This window comes from Pseudopodoces humilis, chromosome 6, assembly GCF_049639895.1.
Source record: "Pseudopodoces humilis isolate 2021_Gansu_Grassland_sample_001 chromosome 6, ASM4963989v1, whole genome shotgun sequence".
NCBI classification, from domain to species: Eukaryota; Metazoa; Chordata; class Aves; order Passeriformes; family Paridae; genus Pseudopodoces; species Pseudopodoces humilis.
The window spans coordinates 15,693,305-15,716,005 of NC_142205.1; the positions used below are offsets into that span (position 1 = coordinate 15,693,305).

Genomic DNA, 22,701 nt, shown 5'->3' on the forward strand with positions numbered 1-22,701 from the left:
CAGCTGACTGTAGATTGGCGCTGTAAAAAATTCTACTGACTAACATTATCATAAAAAAATGACAGCACTTTTATTGTCCTGATTGGCCTGTATGATTCAAATAGTAATAAAAGCTATCACAATTTGTGATTTTAATTGCATTGCTCATCTTACCTTCATGGAGGGAGTCAGGCATACTGTATTAGGGTTGAAAGAAAATGACCGATTCCTGTAAGATTCAGAGCTGGCTGAAAGTGAATGCTGACATTTTCCTCCTTCCTGAAGGGAAACAAAGTTATGTGTATGGAAACATGTATTTGTTGGAAGCCAGTATGGAAAGATACATTTGTCAAAGAATTCCTGAGTAGAAAGAAATAATCTGTCTGAAGAAGTGTGTGAAACACTGACTAGAGCCTTGCAGTAGATTCCTAAATACGTATGTCCATATAAAAAGCAGTCTTACCACCAGCTGCTTGATAATCTCTTCTCTCTCACTTAATTTGTCTTGCAGACAGTTTATAAGGTGTGTATCTTCAGGCCTGGACTCCCACTTTCTTGACTTTTCTTCTAATTCTTTAAGTCTGTACAGAAGAAAATGAAGACCAGAAAAATATTTCCTCAGATTCGGTTCAAGAGACACCTCAGATGTACCCTGCCCTATGTTTCAAGCCTAAAATACAGGGACATAGCCAGGCTTTTCCAATAAAACTGGATTTTTTAAAAATCAGCATCTATACATGGTTTATATACAAGTATAGAATCTTCTGGAGTTCCAAAATAAATTGCCAGGGTTAATCCACAGCACCTGTCCAGTGCAAAATCTAGCCTCTGCTGTAAAATAGTAACAAGCTTGCACATTATGTTGCTAGTCTAATTTCCTAAAGAAAAAAATCAATGTCACAGTATCTATACATATCTATATTCATCTATTTGTTCTCTTTTCTGACCCAGTAACTTTGTAATCCTCAGAATCACTCAATTCCTGTAACTTTCATGAAGACAGGCTTGGATATACATGCTGCTTTAGTAACCCTGCTAAGTCAAAACCTGTAGTCCAACTTCAGCTTTTTAAATTCCTTAATCAGGGGAAAAGATTCAAATGCTAATTACATATTCTTAGATATGGTGTGGAAACATACATTTTATTGACTCATGAGAACACAAGTCATTATTTTATCAGCCAGGTTCATGAATTTTGCTGCTTGAGAAACTGAATGCTATGAAGTTCACCTGCCATAACCAGGACAAATACTGAGAAATGTATTACAGAATACAAAACACCATTTTGTGGCTTTTTTTTTTTTTTTTAAATGTGTGGGTAAACATTTTTGAAAGGACCACCCCCACTCTTACCATCCTAGAGTTATCTCAGAGTTAAAATAAAAAGATAAACCTTTACATCTGAAAGGTTTAAAGGGTAGAGGCCTGCTTACATGCCAAGTCTCTCTTCTGGACTTATGCTGCACAGTTGGGATAAGAGAAAAGAGGGAGTGATATACACAAGGGATTATTTCTGAGGGGTCTCTCCTGTACAATCTGAAGCAGCACCGAACTTCTCAACTCCACAGGGGACTGCAAACTGTGCTTATTTAAATGAGCACAACTTTCCTTGGAAATTTTTAAGGAAATGTGAATGAGGTTAAGAAGCTTTTACTTAACAATGCTGCTCTGCCGAACAAAATTAAGTACAAGATCATGGATCAAGGCCTCTGGTATCATCTGTGACAAAGATGATTTTACATGTCATAGAATTTCTAGAGCCTACATGCAAGTATTAATTTAGCATTGTAAAACTTCATGTATAGTGCATTGTAAAACTTCATGTATAGTGCTTTAGATTAAACAATATCCAGAATTTATTACAATGCATTTGAGTATTTTTGGTTTGCAAAGACAATACCTATACACTTCTTTTTTGATCCTTATAATATTTTACTTACGATTAATAAAAAAACCCCTGTACATACTAAAGATAATAAATACAAACAGAACTCGTTGCCAGCATGAGCCAGAGTTTATTGTTAAATTACTTACACAGCTTCTAAGGAGAAAATCTTTGCTTGGAGATGTACCTGAGTGCTGCTGAAATCAGATACTATGTTTTCAATTTCCTTCCGGTGATCTCGCTTCAGTATGTCCAGTTCTTTTTTATGCTTGATACTGAGGTCTTCTACCAGTAGCCTTTCATTGGTATCAAAACATGTCTGAATTCTCATTTTTCAATACTAGTTTATTATCATTGATCAAAGCATGCAGTTTTGAGGTGTTATATTGACTGCAAAGGTAGTTAACTGGGGAAAGATCTGGCTTCTGCCTGCTGATTTGACTTTGACATTTTGTTGCAATCTGAGAAAACACATTTTAACATTGAGGAAGAGAAAAATTATTTTGAAAAGTACTTGACCTTCACCCTTCAGGAAATGGAAAGTCTGTTCCCTAAAATGGTGCTATTGATATTCTGTCTAGGGTTAGCTTGTACATGAATCTTAATGATAAAGCATGACAGTGAAGTATCATAGAACTTAATTGTAATAAGGAAAATTATGTTAAAATATCTATGATTTTAACATGAGGCTCTCATGGTATGTTTGATCACATCATCACATCAGAAATATTTAATACTGCCTATCATCGTCCTAAAACTCAAAAAAAAAAGAAAAAAATTAAGAAATATAACAATGCTTTTAACTAAAACATTTATCTTTTTCAGACCATATTTTTGCAAGATAGAAATATTAGAAGAGATAAATTAAGAAATAATATTAAGAGATATATTAGAAAATATATATTAGCACCATAAACTGAAAACTAAAAAATGCCTTACATTTTCTCAAGCCTAACCACAATGTTGCATTCTAATATCCCAAAAGCTATAGACATTTATTGAAAAATCATAGTTTGATTTTTGTTTGCTATTGCTTAGTCAAACCTTTGAGAAACTTTTTTATTAACTCAATAGAGAGCCCATGTTCTAGGATTTGCTGATCAAAATAGACATGCTCATCTCAGCATATTAACAATTGTAATTTTCACAAAAGACATTGTTTACCTTTTGTTTTCCCCTATTTGGTTTTTTCATGTATTCCCAAGCCAGTTTCTGACAGGCTTCAGGAAAGACCAAAAGGTCCATGAAGGGTTTCTCCCCTTGAAATTAGAGCATAGCCATAGAAGTGACTGATTTGGAACTTAGCATAAAATAAGCAGCAGAAAAATAAGGATAAAAAAGGAAGAAGAATCCCTGAAATCAATCTTCAGGAGTAAAATATTCTCCTTCAGAATAGCCATTTTGGGAGTTGTTCTCTCTTCCCATAAAAACATCTTTGTCTGCTCTCATCCTAAACCTTGTAAAAGCTCTCTGTACTAGAGGTGGAATTCACACAATTCAAGAGAAAGGAAAGAGGAGTTATCACTTCAAGCAGATTACTGGTTTCACTTACTTGGCAAGAGTAGGATTAGTAATTTTAAGTAATTTGTTATAAAAATTTGTCACATGCAAATAAAAAGCCACTACCAGCTTTCAAATCAGAAAGAAACTGGCATAAGACAGGGGCACTGTTGTTACAAGTAAAAATAGCAGTTACTTATATGCACCAATTTAATGATTCCCCTACACAAATTATTAGTCCTGCAAAAGCAGAATGAGTGCTGCAAGTTAGAGTTCCAGGTCTTCCACGGGTTAATTTCAGAGCAGCCTGTATCAGGTGCCTCAGTCCCCCCCAGCGCTTTGGTTCTACCTCTGGTTATTTGCAGGATTTCTCCTTACATAATTTCCATTAATGCTTCCTTCCCAAATGCTTACTGTAGTAGAGCTACACCATTTATTCCCTATAAAGAAAATCCTCCAGCCCAGCATTTGAGGCTTTTTAGACCTCATTGCTGACACGTGAATAATTCTTCTCTTCATGAAGAGAGGCTCTAAATTCCTTCAAGGTAGCTTGAGGGCATTAATGAAACTCTCTGGTTTGCAATTCTCACTGTTGATCTTGCTTCAAAAGCTTGAAATGAAATTCTCTTTGAAGTACTCTCCAAAGAGTAACAGAAAAAAACAAAAACAAAAACAAAAAAGTTACTCATTCTTTAAATATCTACTGTCAGGTTGACAGGAATGGAACTACTCTGGCCACTCTGACAGTCTGCAGAGAGACATTCTATCCATTGAGTGCTTTTCTCTGGACTACATGGGCCATAATTTTAAAGATTCCTTTAAGGGCACACTCTTCAGAATTACTTTACTATATACAGCTTATATTGTTAGGAACATACATTGCACCATCACAAAAATGAATTGAGAGGTACCCACACACCAGATCCCTCAGCCTCTCTGCAATAAGAATGTGTTAAGTATATTCATCCAGAAATTTCAAAGGATTCAACAGCCATACAAATGCAGTGGGCAGTGAACCCAGTCTTGTCTCCTTTGTAAGTCACACCAGGGGAGGTTTAGGTCAGGTATTAGGAAGAATTTCTTCATAGAATAGGTGATGAGACATTGGAATGGGCTGCCCAGATGTGTTTAAGGAAAGACTGGACATGGCACCTAGTGCCACGGTCTAGTTGATGTGGTAGCGTTTGGTCACAGGTTGGACTCAATGATCTCAGAGGTCTTTTCCGTCCTAATTGATCCTGGGATTCTGCACTTTTTCTGTACAGAAATGGGAAGACCCATTTGCACCACGTGTGCTGAGCCTGTGGCTACACTAAGACATGGTTTACCTTCTACAAGATAGCCAAGACTCTAGTCACCCTGCCTTCCTGTGCCCTGACAGTCTCTCAGAGTGCCAGGCTCACCGTCAGCCCAGAGGCATAGTCAGTATCCACTGGCACTGCCTTTACTTCCCCTGTGCAAAGCTGACTGCTACAGCCAAAGCAAACTCTTACAGGGTATACATAGCATTCTCAAGTGCCCCCTTTGGAATTAACAGTCCATTGGTTTCAGCAACAGACAGTATGTATAAAAAACTGATATTTATTCTCAGAGACTTCTATTTTTTTTTTTTTTTAATAGCTCTTTAGTGAGTTGGGGATTTAGGTCTTCCAGTGCCTTTGAAAGACTGACATTATTCACATTTTCTCAGGTCACTCCTGTGGGGATACATTAGACATAGTTTTCTGTGACATATAATGAACAATTAGTTCAAATGCATCTATTATGGCTGGAAGAAAATGTGAAATGAACTACTGTTTTTGCAAAATTCCTAGCTTCTAAAATTAGTACTTTAGAAAGGAAAGATTCTGACATGCATCACATTTATAACACCACTCACGCTGGCATTATTATTGAATCTCTAGATAGCACTGTCAAGCGTGAATTCAAGGCAAACCTTCTATGCTGTTTATCTCTATCCTGAAGCTGTGCAGCTTCTTGCTTCTGTGACTCCAATTCAGCACTGAGTAGCTCCATTGTGTCCTTCAAAAGTAAATTCTCTTTCTTGAGTTCAGAAATTTCACTCTGACATTTTTCCAGTTCATCATGAAGAGATCTGATCTGGCTTTGGCTACTTCCTTCCTAAGAAAAAGGCCCAATTTAGTTATTCACAGCCTCTTATTTTTAGTGCTAACATCTTCCTGGAAGTGTGTGCATTGAATTTTTGTGATCTGATTTTTCAATTATATGTGCCACGCTATATACGAGCAAGAAAAAAATCAGTGATCAAAATTTCCTGAATATCTTCTTTAGTCTCCACAGAATTTATTTTATTGTAACATTCATTCATTTACTTATTTTGTAGATTCTGATCTTTAATTGGAAAGAAAAAGCCTGCCCATAGGGAAAAAATTGCAAACATTTAAAGTGAGACATAAAGGCAGAAAACCCATTCCATTTCTGGAAGAAATTGTATACTTTTATTATCACTGGAGAGAGAAATTTGATACTACTGTTTTGCTAAACACAACATGGCAATGAAGTACAAACTGATCCCTTGCCTGTTGTTTCTTCAGTGTCTTCACACTCCTCAGCTCCATGTGTAGTTCTTCTATTTGTTTCTTTAGGTTAGTGCATGATGTCTGTTGCTCAGAGAGTTCCATCCTTAGAGATCCTAGTAACAGACAGACAATCATTTAGGCAGTCAGAGGCCAGCTGGATGGGGAAGGCAGATACAAGGAATGTAGATGAAAACATTAATTACATTTTGCTTTGTTCCTCAACTCCTTCCCCATTAAGCATAATGACCTCCTGTTACTAGAGAGATAACTCAACTGAGCAATAGTAAGATAATATGGAGCTACAAAAGCAATGAGTCAACATCAGATTCAGTGAGGTAATTCTGTGGCAGTTGTATTGCAGATGTATCTCCATCATGATAATTGTTTCTTCCTTGAATTTTACTAGAGCATCCCTCAGCTTCCCTGTTAATTCCACTGGTCTGTTATAGAGAGCCATAAGGCAGACTGAGGAGAGCTCTGGTTGTTGTGTTAGAGAAGTACAATGCTTATGCAAGCTCATCTGTCATATACTGCAACTTTTTTGTATATTAGGTTCAAGGTTTTCAAGTACAAGAAGAAAAAAGTTTTTTATCTCTGTTGTCTCCCTACAATTTTTCTTGAAGAAGAGAATCTATTGCACATATAAACTTTAGAGAGCAAGAAAACTTTCCAGCAAATTTTAATTACTGGTGTAAAAAACCCAAGAATAAAATTCAGTTTGTATGTAAAATACTTTCAAATTATTCTTAATTTAATAAAAAAAATAGCATTTTATAGATGAGCTTTGATAACCTGAGATTAAACCTGGAGATACTACACATCTTCCTAGTGCAGTGTTCTGTTTAGCTCTAACCAGTATAGAGCACTTTTTAAACTGACTACAGAGTACATAGGGAGCAAGTGATCTCCACTGCTGAACTCAATAGAACAGACTTGAAGCACATATAATAATTCATGGAAGAAAATAATTAAGTCATATAAACTAACTATAATTTTCCAATTTAATATACCAAATAACACATACTGGAATGTTGTACACCAGGCTACTCTCTCAGCAACATTTTGGTGCTGACAATTGAGGGCTTGGTTAACAAAGAATATTAAGTCTATATTGTTGAAATTGCAGGGTATGAAAAAGGAGATTAACAAAGACCTGAGTTCCCAGAAGATGGGAAACAAAATGAATGGGATGAAAGTCAGTGGTTCACAGCATATATAATCAAGCAAAAGGAACTGTACATGACATGAGACACTGTACCTAGCAACAGGGATTGTTGCTTCTGTATCTGCTCAAGTTCATCATGTAATTCTTTCTTTGCTTTCTCTTCCAAGGTTTGTATTTCCAGCCTATGAGACTGGTGTTGAATCTTGAAAGTCTCATTAAATTCCTTTTTCAAACGTTCTTCTGCCTCCTGTAAGCAAAAGTCCCCCCGAAAACAAAGCAGTTGGAGCCTATTTATCAGCTTGTTGTTTTACTTGCAATACTAGGATCAATCCGGCCTTTCATTGTAGAACTATAATTTTCATCACCACTTTAGAAGACATTTTACCAATGCAAGCATGAAAATGAAGTTAAAAATTAACACTTAATAGGTACAAGATAAATTATCAGTTTATCACCTCTTGGATTTGTTATGCATGATGAAATAATAACACAAATATCTTTGCACTATTTGACATTAGAAAGAAAGTCTTATCATTCAACATACAAAGGCCCCTAGATTTGACCTGTTTGTCATTACTTATCACAGTAAGTCAGACAAAGGCATGTATCTTTCCTTGAATCATTTGTGGGTCACTCTTCCACTGTCATTAGAAGTACTGCTGGTACACTGCAAATGATGGAGCAGTTGCTCTGTAGTGACTCTGAAAGAAAACTCCTGTCCTCAGTTTCATTCTTACAAACTCACTGCCTTCAGATTGGTTTTGTCAAAACTGGAATTTTAGTTGGAATATATAAACAAGATATTAAATTCTACTTAGGGTGGTTTTATTACCTATGTTTCATAAAGTTCTCCAAGCTGTGGGAACCAACAGGAACATCTGAACTCTGTGTCACAATCACATGTACATTTTTCAAGTTGATTTTTTTCTTGGACAGCAACAGTCTTTAGAACTTCAGTATATTGCTTTAGCATTTTGACACTGAAATCAATTCACTTGAACCTTTAAGAGCTTTGGTTATCCACTAACTGAATTGAATTCTTGAAGGTATATAAGGCAGTACAAATCACAGTATGTGTCTTATTCTACTTCTTAAGTATTTATGTATAAATTAATAATGGATGAAAAATAATAAAACTGAGTCTTGTTATTGATACACTCAGGAATTCCCTTGTATTTCTGAAGTAGGTGGACAAATAAAGGAGCTAGTATTCATTGCAGCCTAACTGTAGGGTACATTATATTCACACTGTGGTCTAAGTTAAAATGTTAAAATTATAAAAAAACAAAACAAAAGTCCCACAAACCACCAACCAACCCACCCCTCCCAGCCTGATGATGAGGTTTCAAAATCACAGAATAATTCATTATGTGCAACAACAGCAACCCATCATTAAACTAATTGCAGGTAATAAGGTTTTAATAATTGGCTCTCACTTACATGTGATACCTCATAAATATATGTATATTTTTTACATTGGTATGTAGTAAACTGACCTTGAGTTCCTGATTCTTGCTTTTCTCCAACATTTTTAAGACTTTTTGATGTGATGCCTCCAACTGCAGTTTAACATTTTGGTTTTCTTTGATGGTGTTGTGAAGATCCTGCAAAAGCTTCTCTTTTTCTTTGTTGGACTGTAGATTATGTTTCTTCAGTGACTCCTTGAAATGATTTGCTTGTTGTTCTAATATTTGCTTCAGCTGAGCCACCTTCCAGAAAAACAAGTCAGCAGGATAGGATTAATGGCTGCATTCACAATGAAGAGGAATCATGTAAAACTGAGTATATTTTATGGGCTTGTGTTTCTCTATGAAAAAATAGCAAGATGCTTGTTTTGTGCAAAGACCCCTTTTTTCAGTGAAGAATGACAACCTTTTTGCATATTCTGTCTATTGCTCATCAAGTACTTTTTAAAAATTTCAAATAGTATCCTTCTCATATATGCAATCCATAGTTCAATTTTCACAATAATATGGCACGAACCAGAAGGCAGGCCTAAGGCTCTGCTGAAGCTATCCAACAAAACTGATATATTTAATTTAAAAGAGCGCCTAGCTTCATCTGCCTCAGCCTGAGTTTAAGGTCACTATTCATCCAGTTGTTTCTTGGCTTCTTCTGTTTCGTCATCCAATGAAACACACACACAAAAATATTTGTCTGATCAAGCTAGTGAAGAATAATTGCCAAATGCTATTTGTAATGAAAAACATTAATTTTGTTTAATATATCTGGGTAATGGGATCTGTCTGTGGCCTTGATACATTTCAAGAATAGGCAGATGCCAGAGCCACTTGCCAACCATAGATTTGTTTCAAGGGATGAAATTTTTTTTATTACTTCATTTAAAGAAATATGTGGTAAATCATAAGATTTAATCAAAGGGGCACTTTAGTTTCTGGTTACAGGCAAAAAAACTACTTTGTACTCATACCTATTGAACTCAAGCCAATGTTTTCCTATATAAAAATATATATAAATTATATATACATATATATATATATATATATATATATATATATATATATACATACACATATACACATATACACATATACACATATACACATATACATATATATATATAAAAGAAAGGAAACACTGAAGTTTTTAGGTACAGGAGTTCCTTATAAAACTAACCTTTGAAGTGAAAGACTTAATGCTGTATAGTCCCTCCTGCTATAGCTCATCCAGCTGACACAATATGCATTAGCTTCACTACACTCCAGCATGCATTTTTTTATGGGCTTCCTGAAAATAAAGGGACTGAAAAAATGTGCCAGAAGAATAGGCTATATATTTTATAACAGACAAATTTGAAACAGGAAAAATGCTACTTAGAATACTTTTTAAGCAAATTAGCATCTAGGCAGGAAAGATGAAAAGAGACCAATATAAATTTCATCTGTGGTCACAACATAAACTTCCCCAACTCTTCACAGACAATTATTGGCCCAAAGCACTTCTAGCATGAAACAAAAGATCATACTAACTAGAAATAGGTTAAGCTGGGAACACAGTGTAGTAGGAAATCAGATGGAGAGTAGTTTTAAAACCATTTTTTTTAGTGATTAAGGGGAAAATCCCTACTGAAATGTATCAGACATACAAACACATTATTTCTCATGAATCCTGGTACTTCTAGCATTATTAGTGGTTAAGAAACAAACATTTCCATACTATCAGGTTTCCTTCTCCTGTCTTACAATTAAAAATGTTTTCAAATCCTTCAGTGAAAATCCTTCTCTGGAATGTTTTGCAGTGCCCAAGTATTCTTCTTTTGTGTGCTTCCTGACTTCTAAACAGACAGCCAGATCCTCAATTTGCTTAAGCTGCTAAAGCAGCATTTAAGCCAATAAAACTATGCCAACTCACTTCACTCCAGAATCTATTTAGGATGTTTTCATTAATAACAAAGGAGCAATACTGTGAGGTTTTGTTTTATATTGTCCTCCTGCTGCAGAACAAAAGTTCCTGAAAAAATTGTACTTTAATTCCATTACTAATTCACTTTTATCCACCAGAATTGCATAAAGCGATCTCAGAGATGCAAACATTACCTAACATAACATAAACAGTAATATGGCATAAAAAGTAAAAGCAAAATAAATTGTATTTTAAAGAATAAATAAATTAAAGAATTTGTATTTTTAGGCTTATTTCAGAGTTACTTCAATTAAGTTCACAGTAAACAATATCCCTAAACTTGTAGCAATTCCTGACCAGAGGAATTCCTGGCTGCATTCTTTGACTGAATCTTCAAGATCCATAGAAACTCTGGGCATTGCTGTGCTAGCATTGTTCAAAGATGTATCATGACAAGCTGATGTTTGCACTTCCATTTTACGTGTCTTTTAATTCCAGAATAGAACAGAATCATAGAATATTCTGAGTTGGAAGGGGTCCACAAGGATCATAGAAGTCCAACTCCTAGCCCTGCACAGCACCATCCCTAGAAGTCACACCATGTGCCTGAGAGCATTGGCTAAACACTCCTTGAATTCTGTCAGGTTTGATGCTGTGACCACTTCCCTGGAGAGCCTGTTCCAGTGCCCAGCCACCCTCTAGGAGAAAAACCTATTTCTAATATCCAACCTAAACCTCCCCTGACACAACTTCAGGCCATTCCCCTGGGTCTTGTCACTGGCCACCAGGGAGAAGAGAGCAGTGCCTGCCCTTCCACTTCCCCTCACAAGCAAGTTCTGGACTGCAGTGAGGTCTCTCCTCAGTCTTCTCCAGGCTGAACAGACCAAGTGTAACCTCAGCTGCTCCTCATATGTCTTCCCCTCAAGACCCTTCACTATCTCTGTAGCCATCCTTTGGACACTTTCTAATAGCTTCATATTTTTCTTATACTCTGCCACCAAAATCATTTAACACATGCTGAAGAGATCTTGTAGTTCAAGGAACTGAAGGGCCCCAATGAATTAGCATTCAATCCACACAGGATCTCACATCCTTCCTTCCAAATGACCAAAAAGATGCAAGTCTCATTTCTTTATCCATGAAAACCTTATTAATACAGAAATACTGCCACTTTGAAGTGCAACCCCAGAGAGATGAAATTTTCATGTTTCTGTCTACTCTGCATAGTGCTCCAGCTATGTCAGCCCGACCAAAAACGGGTCTTAGGCAGCCAAGGAAGCTATTTTTAGATCTGAAATTTTATCCAGGTTAGAACTGGATTAGTAACAGCACATTACCTAACTTTTGAGGCGGAAGCTCTGGGCTGAGCCATTGCAAAGGTTGCCCGATGGGAAACGTGCCCTCAGTGAAATGTAACATTATATAGTAAATGGTGTTTTCTTGGCTGTGAATGTACATGTACCTATAGCAGGAAACTGGTACAAGTTGAAATGACTTCACTACCCTGGAAATACTGCCAAGTAATTAGTTCAGAAAGTAACTTTTGGAGAAATCAAGAAAATCACAAAATTTCTCTTCAAATGGAGCATTTCCTCCTTTTTGAGAGCAGTCAGGTTCTAAGATACAATAAAATGTTTTCTTGATATATCTGTTTATAATTACCATGGTTCTGTGAACATAACATATGGCATGCTATGTATTATTTGATATTATTTATATTTATGTTTATAGTGGCAATAATTTTCCACCACTCCTTGCTTATTTACCATGATCTTGTGATTTGAGTGGATGAGCAGCTAGAAAATATAAGTTTCTTTCATATTTTACTGTCCTGAATATGTGATTTCAAGAAAAGTAATTTGATGACCCATGACCTTATATTTTGCATCTGCAAAACCTGAGGAATAAACCTTCATATCACAAACCTTTCACTCTGAATAGGCCAACACAGGTTAGATTGACCCAAAATTCTCTCAGAGAAGAATCTGTAGGAAACAGTGGCATGCAGAAATATGTAATGAAATTTAAAAATAGCCAGAAATTTCAGAACATTAAATTACACTTAAATTCTGTATTTGTAAGACTGGGAAATGATAGGATGTCAGAATGTCACTGTTTGATAACAGAATGTATAAATATGTTTTAGAGGAGAAATGAAGAAGAAAAACCCATGCTGCACTCATAACTAGTACAGCTAGTATAGCACAGATGGGAGAAAAACCAGGCGTTGCTTATCGTAAATGAGCACAACACATGCCCTGATTGCTGGAATGAGCACACCAAGGGATAGCCATGGCATGTGGGAAAGGGAAGACAATGTTTTTGCTTAGCCTCCTGATGACCCTGTCCTTTCTCTGTCCTTAAACACTCAACAAGATTTTATTATGGCCACTGAGAGTCTACAAATGTCAGCTGAAGGAGATCTAGGTCTTCAGCTTTTGCAGAGTTGTTGCCATGCAAACTGTCACTGAACTTGAGGGAAGTGAAACGGGTTAGAATCAGTGAAGATACATCTCTATGCATTAAAAAAAAATCAGAAAGTTAACAAGAGTTGTAAGGAAAATTCTAATCTCACTTTGTCCTGTAAACAAACAAAGAATCAGAATCACTCTGCAATCCTGATATAGCCAAATTCCTCACGTTAGCACATCTCCAAAGAGTAATATATAAAATAAATAGGCTTGTGAAAATCTTCATAGAAATTTAGTAGCAGTTATTTCTGTTATTTCTATCTGTAGTCCTTGTATGTTTTAATGAGTGATAGACACAACAAATAGTATTAAAATCTAATCCAGAATCTCTCAGATGGGATGAAAAATTAAGAGACTTTTTATTACTGCATTACATTTATGTCCAGTTTACCTCAAGTGAAGAGTTTTGAAGTTTCCCAGTTAGAACTTCTTTCTCTTTCTCTAGTTGCTTTAGTTCACACTCAGATTTTCTTTTAAATTCATCTAGTTGTGTCTGGAGCTCCTAAAATTTAAAAAAAAAAAAAAAAAAGAAAAGACAAGAGCATGCAATAACTGGGACAAAATATGCAGTATGAAAAAGAACACATTTCTTCTACATTAATCCAGACAATACAGCAGTGTACACAATAGTACATACCACTGTCATTTAATATCACTCGTGTTATTTAATTTAAAATGTATAAACACTTTGGTTTGGTACTTTCTAATATTAGTGTGAGACAATACAGTTCACATTATCCTAGTCTTCTGCTGAAAGCTTCCCTAAGGTGTAAAACTTTACAGCATGAAGAGTCAGACTGTTTTGCCTTGAGTAGTGTTAATGTTCAAAAATAATTTAGTATGCAAGGGTCACCCACAAGATCTGAAAAACCATAAATATACATTGGTCATATAAATAACAAGATAAATAATGGGCAGTTAGTGGAAAAGAGAATCAAATGAAGCAATATCTGACAGCATCCATAAAGAAAATCATGGTGAGGAAATAAAAGTAAAATAAAATAATAATAAAAAATGAGAATTATAAAATTGCCATGTTGCTGGAAATAGTTATAAAATCAATGAGAGCATCAGTTGCAAGGCAGTGACCAAGAGCTTGTAGCAGTTGTTTGTAGCAAGTATTAGCAATTACTTGTTGCAGAAAGACTGAATGTACAACTTCTAGAGACTTCCTGAAGTTATATGCATTACAAGTTTATTAGTGTGCTTATTCTTCCTATTCATACAAATTTGATAACTCAAAAAACATTCTACAGTATCTTCAGATGCTACAAATGAAGGAAACAGAAAAAAATAACTATTTGACACCTCCCCTATCCTGTACAGCTCCTCATACACCCTTGTGTAAAACTTAGGTAGCAATTAAAGGTTGAAATTAAACAGATACTTGAATATTGCAAGGGAGGAATTAGCTTTAGTTTTGCCTGTGCAAAAAGGAGCAGATATAACTGTCTTTTGATTGAAACATGAAGATCAGGTGCAATATTCCCAGTTCAACTCTGTCAACTGACTTTCTTCTCTGTATCTTAATTTTTCTATCTGGAAAAAGAGATATAATACCTCCTTAGCAGCTCTTACAGGCCTTAGTTGAATAAGAGGATATATGCAGCATCAATAATGAAAAAAAATTGTAATTTTGTTTTACTAACTCAATATTTTTCTGATTAAATTAATATGAATCTCTAAGAAGATATTATTATAAGCAATAATATTTATTGCCCATAAAATGTCTACTACTATGCCTTTTTTTTTAAAGTATGAAGCGTTTGATACTTAAATTCAATCTGACTCACATGAAGAGCTTCTGCCTGGCATAATTTCAAGAATACATGTATAAGCTAATAGTAAGTAGGATATACTATATAAAAGGCAATTTCCATAAGGTTTCACGAGTGTAACTATGTCCCTTAAAGCACTGCACCTTCAGATACTGATCAAAATGGAGCCATTCCACAAGCAGATAAAATAATTTACTCATCTGGATTCAATTTTGAGAGCTGTATAAATTATATTAATTTATTATATTATTATTAATTATTATACTATTATATAAGATTATATAAATGTATAAACTCCAGTAGTTTCATTGAAATTAATTATCTAGGCAAGCATTAAATACAATTCCTAGTCTCCAAGATTGGCAGGTACCATGAAGCTCAACATTTAGGGACAGCAGCTGCTTGCTTTTTATGATTTCACAACTTGTCAGCAAGTGTTTGATTATTCTCAAGTAAACGTTGAACTCAGAAAGCTATAGGAGTGTTAACTGCAGAAAATGGGGTAACGTTCATTATTACCACCAAGAAGGGTCTAAAAACCACTTGGCCAGTAGTCTGCCCCATTCTACAAACTGCTGAAATTAAATCTGAAACTTAAATTAATCTTCTTTTTCTGTCTAAAAGATCTTTGACAAACACCAAAGTCCATTAGGAGTAGAAACTAACTTCCATTAGAAACTAACTTCCCCCTTAGCTTACGCTCAAATTTGGCAAATCACTTAGACATGCACTGACTTGTGAGCTCCACTAATCATTAAGGCACATACTTAAAACTAAACACGTGTTTCAAGGTTATCTTCCCTTTGAATAGAATTCAGCTCACATTTAGGTTCCCACTGTACAGAAACATTAGAGACTGTACATTTCCTAAAGCCAAAGGATTCAGTCACGGACAGCAGCTCTGATGAAAATGAAATTTTTTGAAGCTCTCTCTTCAGCTGCTACTGTATATCAACAACAAAAATAACAGCTTAACCACTTAAAACACACTGAAAAAAAGGTATTGCTCAGATAAGTGGTTTGGATCTACAAAAAGATGAGCCTTCTTTCTGACTAAAGCTAAATAAGGACATATATATATATGTATGAATGGATGTATTTGTAAATAGTTGTAACTTCATCGGTAACACATACAGTCTGAATTAATTTACCAACACTTTGCACAAATAGATCCTCTGCCTAAAAATGAAAAATTCTGATTAAATCAATTTATTGGAGTATTTCGCAGCAGCAATCCATGAAAATTTAAATCAGAAATTGGAATAGCACCCACAATACATTCTTCTTCAGGAGGGAACTTGTATAAAACATTCCAACTGCCACATGCAAAGCATACAAGGATAAGTATTGCTTAGAAGGCCATTTATCACATCAATGATAAATTGACTTTCCTGTCTTTGAAGATTTTTACGGAAATACATCAGTCTGACCTTTTTTTTTCTTTTTCTAATTTTTTTCTGTAGCGAGAAAATCCTGGCATTTTATGTTAATTCTAAGTGCCTACAGTGAACATAATTCAAATGCTGTTGCTGTGACCAATATGATTAGAACCAGATGAATTAAAGCATCCATAAATAGAAGAACATTCCTACCTTCTGCTTTTTTTTTTCCTCTCTCCAGATTCCATGAAGTTTTAGACTGGCCTGATTTCCTTTGTATCATTCATTACATGATCTACCATTCATTTCAACAGCTATTCCTTCAGACAGATCTTTTCCTTATAGGACTGATGCTTGATTTTTCAAAGCTCTAGCTTTTTTTCATACCGTCCTTGTAAACAGCTACAGTTTCCATAGTCTATGAAACACACTAGCTACTTTGTACAAAAAAACCCCAGTGTAGAACTCAGGAGTCACAGTAGTCTATTTTGTAGTGAAAATGCTGTTTAGGTGGTAATACTCTGTTGAAAAATATTGGCTTCATTGTAGTTAAAAATGTAGAACTGTACTGATTCAGGATGCAGCCTCTCCTGCAGTCTAGGAAAGATTTAGGGGTTTTTGCTGCTCTGATTAGAGCTTGGACGTGTAACTCTCTTCCAACCACACAGGCTGCCTCAAGGACAACCTTAGTGCTGTGAAAAAGTACAGTTTACTATTTGCTGACGCTGATGCCAAGTCTAATTTTCCTGAATGGTAGCTTAACAATAGTTTAAGAGAACTAAAAAGTTTAAAAAAGATTCAGGGCCAAACAGTTACTTAATAGGATATATTGTACAGAGGGTACTCTCAGGGTACACACATTCCTCATTTTACTGATTTTATTCCTGCTATCATTTCTGCACAGCTTTTCAGAATAACTATTTTCTATAATTAAAAATAAAAAAAATCAGAATTCCATCTTGACCTCAGCAGAGAAAGTCCACCTTACACATTGTTCTCTTTAAGGATTTGGTTACAAAAGCAGTTGAACACTATGCCCCAGTCTAGCCCAAGGATGCCTGTAGCTCCTTTGCTGTCTGCAGAAACTCATGCACTTCAGGTTATGAACTCAAGTCAGTGTTCCATTGAATGAGCTCAGAGGTCTGATAATCTTACAGGATTGGTTCCTTTACAATAGAGCCATCAATCTTAAAAAAAACTACATTGATTTCAGTACTTTTGGTATGCCATATCTTTGAATATTTGAGAGCAAATCACCTGTTAAAGCTCTTGCACATCTTCAAAGTTTCTCTTTTTCTGACTCTCTTTGGTACAAGTCATTTGCTGCAGCTGGGTTATTTGATGTTTCAGTTCATCTACTTTATTAACAACTTTGCTTTGGGAATTCAATATAGTTTCCCTATCTTCTGTGGTACCAAAATTTACATTTCAAGTAGCATAAATAACTTGCAGAATTTCCAATATCAGTGACTACTAGCATGGGAAATACTTTAGAATGACATTAATGAGCATCTTACCTGCTTTATGCAGGATTTCTTTTTCTTGATGTGAATTTCTCTCTTTGACTACACTTATATCTTCTTCCTCTTTTTTTCACTATACATTTTGATCCCAGAATTTCTTGCTGTGTTCACTTAAGCTACACTTCCAAATCCTAAAATATGCATGACATTACTTTCATGTTTATTACATATGTAATTTTCTTGTAATAAGAAATAAATGGTCATTTTCTCTCTTGGTGTTCCATGATATATATCACCTACAGAGCTGGTTTAAATTAATTTTTTTGTCCTTTCATTCCCTTAAACTGTCTCTACTGCCAGAATATTTGTGATGTGGAGCCCTCCCCTCACATATAGTTAGCATCATTGTAAAGGGAATATCCATCAGTAGTTACCATCTAAACTTGAAATAGGTTATACTTCTAAAAATTTCATGACAACTTATTCCAAAAGTTAATGAATATTAATTAGGGTTTTTTCAGTTGCTGAAATACAACAGTTTGTAACATAATCCATTATACAGATGCCTAAACTCAGAAAAAATTGGGTCCTACAGACTGGTGGGAGTTGTCTTTTCATAATTAACGTAAAGAAATTGAACCATATTTAATGTTGTTTCTGGAGGTTCTAGTTGCAGTTTCAGATGTCTAGCATAATACTGCAATACTCAGATAAAATTGCCATTTTTTTCCTATATGAACGTCAAGTAAAACCTCAGGGTTAAAACTACCTTGTATTTAACATTCTCTGTAGCACAAAACTTCAAGGTAAGCTTGCTAGTTTTACCTCTGGCATATATGCTAGTATTCTACCAAAACTAGACTGAAAAGATCAGGCTTAATTATTTGTCAACCTTTGTATTTTCCCTTCTACAGTAATATTAATAATAATAAAAATAAATATGTACTAATGTAATGCCTTTCATCTAAAGGTCTCAAATCTCTTGGCATATGCTAAGGAGAAAACAGGAAAATTCATCTCGTTGAAGCAACAGTCTTTTTACTTTTCAAGCCTTATAATAGCTTTTCCTGCTAGTATTTACTAATGCTCAAAGGTATTTCTGATTGAAAAGATGTTTCTATTTCCCTGCCTGACATTGTCCATAGAAGTCTGAAAAAAATGTATTTAATAGTGGCATAAGAAATAGCCAGTTTAGAAAGGAGAAACTTTTATTTCTTTTTGTGCAAACTGTAAAGAAACAGCAAACAACATCATGTTTAACTCTGTCCCTCCTTCCAGATTTATCCTAGTCTGAGGGTATCTCTTCAAAGATTCAAGGCAATATGCTCCAGTGGTATGTAAATCAGCCTCATTCCACAGACTTAGAGGATTTAAAATGCATAAGCTGAGTATATGCCCTTCAGAAAATATTTCAGTTTTATCCAGCTGATACAGAATTTAGAAAATAAGTTGCCACCAGCCTCTTACTTCCACTTCCCATCATATTTTACATTATTTATTCCTATATTATTGCATTTCTTACACAATAAATCAGAAGAATAAACCATTTAAAGTACCCACAAAAAAATCAAAATCTTCCTTTATTCCTCTCTAATGCTTCCAACTACTACAGAGCCAGGATACTTTTTAGTATTGAAATAGATATTACAGAATGACTCAATTTTAGAAAAGGGCTTATCTGCATCTCTGCCATTCATTGTATCCTCTCCACTTTTCTGAAAAAGATAGAAGTTGTTCTGCTACAGATCTTCACACTGAGACAATGAAATCTGAATAATGTTGGGGAAGGTGTATTCAATTCATCCTCTGGTCTTGTAAAACAAGGAGGTAGTTACTGTATTGAAGGTTGAACTCCCTCTAAGAACACCCTCAAAGAAGTAGCTCAGAATTCTGCATCATCAGCAAAACAATAGTGGTAAGCAAGATGTGAGGGCAGATGGTGAAAACAGTTAAGAGCTGCCTTGGAAGTACACAGCTGACTGCGTTGACCCTGCTCCCTGTAGAATTCTGGGGCTCTCTTCCTCTAACAGAAGAAAATCTTCTTTCCCATTAGGGAACAATTTTTGTTATTCTGTAATAGTCCAAGACTAGACCTTCAAGGTGTTTTCGTATCTAATATTCAAGATTGCTGTCATAAGCTGGGGGCATGTCTGGTAGGGCAGTTCATGTGATGTAAAGGATCAAAAGTATCAGAAGGAAGCTGAACTGTTGAGCACAGAGCATGGCTAGGTGCTTCAATTCCAGCACTGTGCATCAGTATCTCTCCTGCACTCTGACCTTTTTTACCAAAAGCAGATGTTTGGCAGATTTTCCACAACATGCCAACCTCTGAAACTGCATCTGACACATGATACAACCAGGAAGGATCTGCAGAGCTGTGCTGCAGGTCTGCAGAGCTGTATGAGATATGCAGCAGTGAGGGTGGACAAGCAAAGTGCAAGCTGACAACCAACAGCAGAAGTCTCATGGCTCAGCACATAAAACTTCACAAGTGTAAAGGACACTTCATTAAATGGCACTTGGTACAAGCCACTGCTGCAAGAGTCATATAAAGAACTTGATTCCTAAACTGGCAGCTCAGGTCTCTTATCTAACCTCTTCATACCCATGCACTGAGCTATTGGCAACCACACATTAAAAGGAGAATGTACTCTGTAAACACTCATTGGTAGCAGTATTGCCTGCTTGCTGTTCTCGTCACATTTCTGGGCAGGAAAGGTAAAATTCTTTTCAACCAACAGATATTTTGATTTTTACTTTTTTACAAATTTTACTTCACTCCTCCCTCAGGCAATATGAAGTCTAGTGTTCAAAGCGTTTTCCTAATGAGTTAATAATCATCTTAACCCTTTCTTTAAGGCTGTCAGCATTATATCGCTCCTATTTAAATTCTAAGCCTCTAAGACTGCTTTACTACTTAAAAAGCATTTGAATCAACATGATATTTAAAAGACCCTCCTCTCACAAATTTTAAAGAACTGATAATTTTCACTTTCTCACGCAGAGCTAGGGATTACAGTCTCATACTCTACCTGTATTTGCTCCTTCAGCTTCTGGGAATGCTTCTTCTTCTCATTTATCTTCTGACTTTTCTCCTCTAGGTCTGCTTCCAGCTTCTTTACCTGCTGCAGCAATAAACCTTTTTCAGGCTCTGAGCTCTTCTTTTGCTCTGTTTCTCTTTGTGGACAGTTTGTTTCTATCACAGATTGCTGCATGGCTTTTTTCAAAGTCTCTTTTCCTGTCTCACAAGGGGCTTGCAGTTTTCTTGTTGTCTGAGTATACTCTTCAGTTGTTTTCTGGTTCTTGCTCTTCAGGTTTTCCATCTCATTTATTACAGTGTGTCTTTCCACACTACATTTTTCATCTAAATTTACTTCTTTATCTAGATTTTTTAGCAGTCCATCAAACTCCTGATTTAAATGTAAAAGTTTGTTTTCAAAGTCTGCATTGGTATCTACTGTGTCAGTAGAAAGGCCTATCTGTGCTTGTTTCACTTCTGTTCTTGACTCCTTCTCTTCTGCTTGCTTTTTACACAATACTAACTCTGCCAAGGCTTCTTCCTTCAATCTCTTGTGTTGTGCTACAGCAATTTCAAGGGCCTGAATATGCTTTCTCAGTAATTGTTCTTCTTCAACTTTGCTTTTACACTGAAGAATTGTTTCTCTCGTCTCAGCAAGAATATTCTGAATTTCTTTCTCATGAGCCTCTCTCAGAGCCTGTATACTGTCCTCATGTTCATCATTCTTAGTGTTCAAGGCATATATCACCTATCAAACAAGAAAAATAGAAAAGTAAAGTATCTTGTGAACAGTAGCCATTAATCCAGTTACTGCATTTATCAAAGTGTTAAACACTAAAAGAGAATTACTGCTATAGATTAATTTTTTTTTGTGGTGGTGTCTCTTTGTGTTGTTTGGGTTTGTTTTTTTCCACCAGGAACAGAAGGGACAATTATTAGCTGCAAAACCTTATAAAAAAGGAAGACAATACTGTGATAAACAATTTTTTTTTTTAACTTTTTGTCAGGAATTTCTTTTGATTCTAGGTAAGTTGTCATTTCTAATATGAAGAAGGATGCTGGGTCCCTTCTCTAGCTAAGTGACTCTTTATTTGAAGCCCAGTACATCTCACCTTCAGTGCTGCAGGACTACTAAAGGCCACATTGTCTTTAGCATGACAAAGCACTGAGGACCAGTATTGGCTAATCGAACAGTGAAACCTGAGGTCCTGACATCCAGTTTATGTGGACCAAAATCACTTCCTGATGTAAATGAAAGTATGAAAAGCAGATTAAATTCTGCACTCCTGGCTCCAGTCAAAACACCATGGAAGATGCACTCCTGGAATCACATTCCTGAAAAGTCTGTTCGGTCAGCATTTCAGGGTAGGTATTACTAAACTGCAAGCATCTTTTGACTTTGTTCTGAGAAATGTTCAGGCAGTGTGTTTCAGGGTTTTTCCCCAAAATTTCAGTAATAGCCATAAATCTCAAAACAACCTTTAGCAGATTCAAGAAATTCTCTGATAACAATAAATAATTTTTTCCAAAAAAATGATTTAAACCCTTTAATGCTTTATTTTCTTTTACAAGATGCAGAATAAGAATTCTTATGACTGTAATACCTTATTACCCTGAGCAGGCTTCATCTGTTACCATAACATACACCAAATATCTCTCAGAGAAACTGATGCACAAGCACCCTACTGTTGCTCCAAAAAGAAAGTTATTAGAAGCCCACAGTAACCTGAAATGAAGATAAATGCTCAAGTCAAATTTACAGCTACATATAATTGCACAACAGAATAATTGCCTTGAAAAGACACGTTTGTCTTTTCATACCTCCACTAGGACATATGGGGGCTAATCCAGTTTCTACTGGACATAGTTATCTAACTAAAGGAGAGCAACATATCATGTATGAAGGTTTTCCACTTGCATGGCTGGTTAGGGTTTTTTAGGGATAAATTATTACTCAAAAAAACTAGGTTTGGAATCTATACACAACTTCTGACAGATGTTTTCAGACTGGCCTGAACCAATAGAAGTTAAAAATGTTCTTAGACAATGTTTGACAAAATCATAGCCTTAATTAAGTAGATAAATAAATAAATACAGAAACAATGCCACAACTATTTCTTTAATTATGCTAGGGTTGTGGCTCTATAATCTGCAAATTT

At 35.6% G+C, this 22,701-nt stretch overlaps 1 protein-coding gene across 4 annotated transcripts in view; it reads right to left on the reverse strand.

The window, feature by feature from the left end:
* The window catches only part of FAM184B (family with sequence similarity 184 member B), a 39,411-nt gene that overhangs the window by 4,196 nt on the left and 12,514 nt on the right, over positions 1-22,701 (reverse strand). For 3 of the 4 annotated variants that reach the window (XM_088056399.1, XM_014259559.2, XM_014259561.2), the window contains exons 2-10: positions 20,556-21,290; positions 13,295-13,405; positions 8,566-8,778; positions 7,163-7,316; positions 5,905-6,017; positions 5,301-5,485; positions 2,014-2,160; positions 443-560; positions 154-258 (exon numbers count right to left, since the gene is read on the reverse strand). In XM_088056399.1, the coding sequence (XP_087912525.1) occupies positions 154-258; positions 443-560; positions 2,014-2,160; positions 5,301-5,485; positions 5,905-6,017; positions 7,163-7,316; positions 8,566-8,778; positions 13,295-13,405; positions 20,556-21,290 (1,881 nt within the window). The remainder of the gene's footprint in view (positions 1-153; positions 259-442; positions 561-2,013; positions 2,161-5,300; positions 5,486-5,904; positions 6,018-7,162; positions 7,317-8,565; positions 8,779-13,294; positions 13,406-20,555; positions 21,291-22,701) is intronic. The other variant, XM_088056400.1, reaches the window with a different exon arrangement.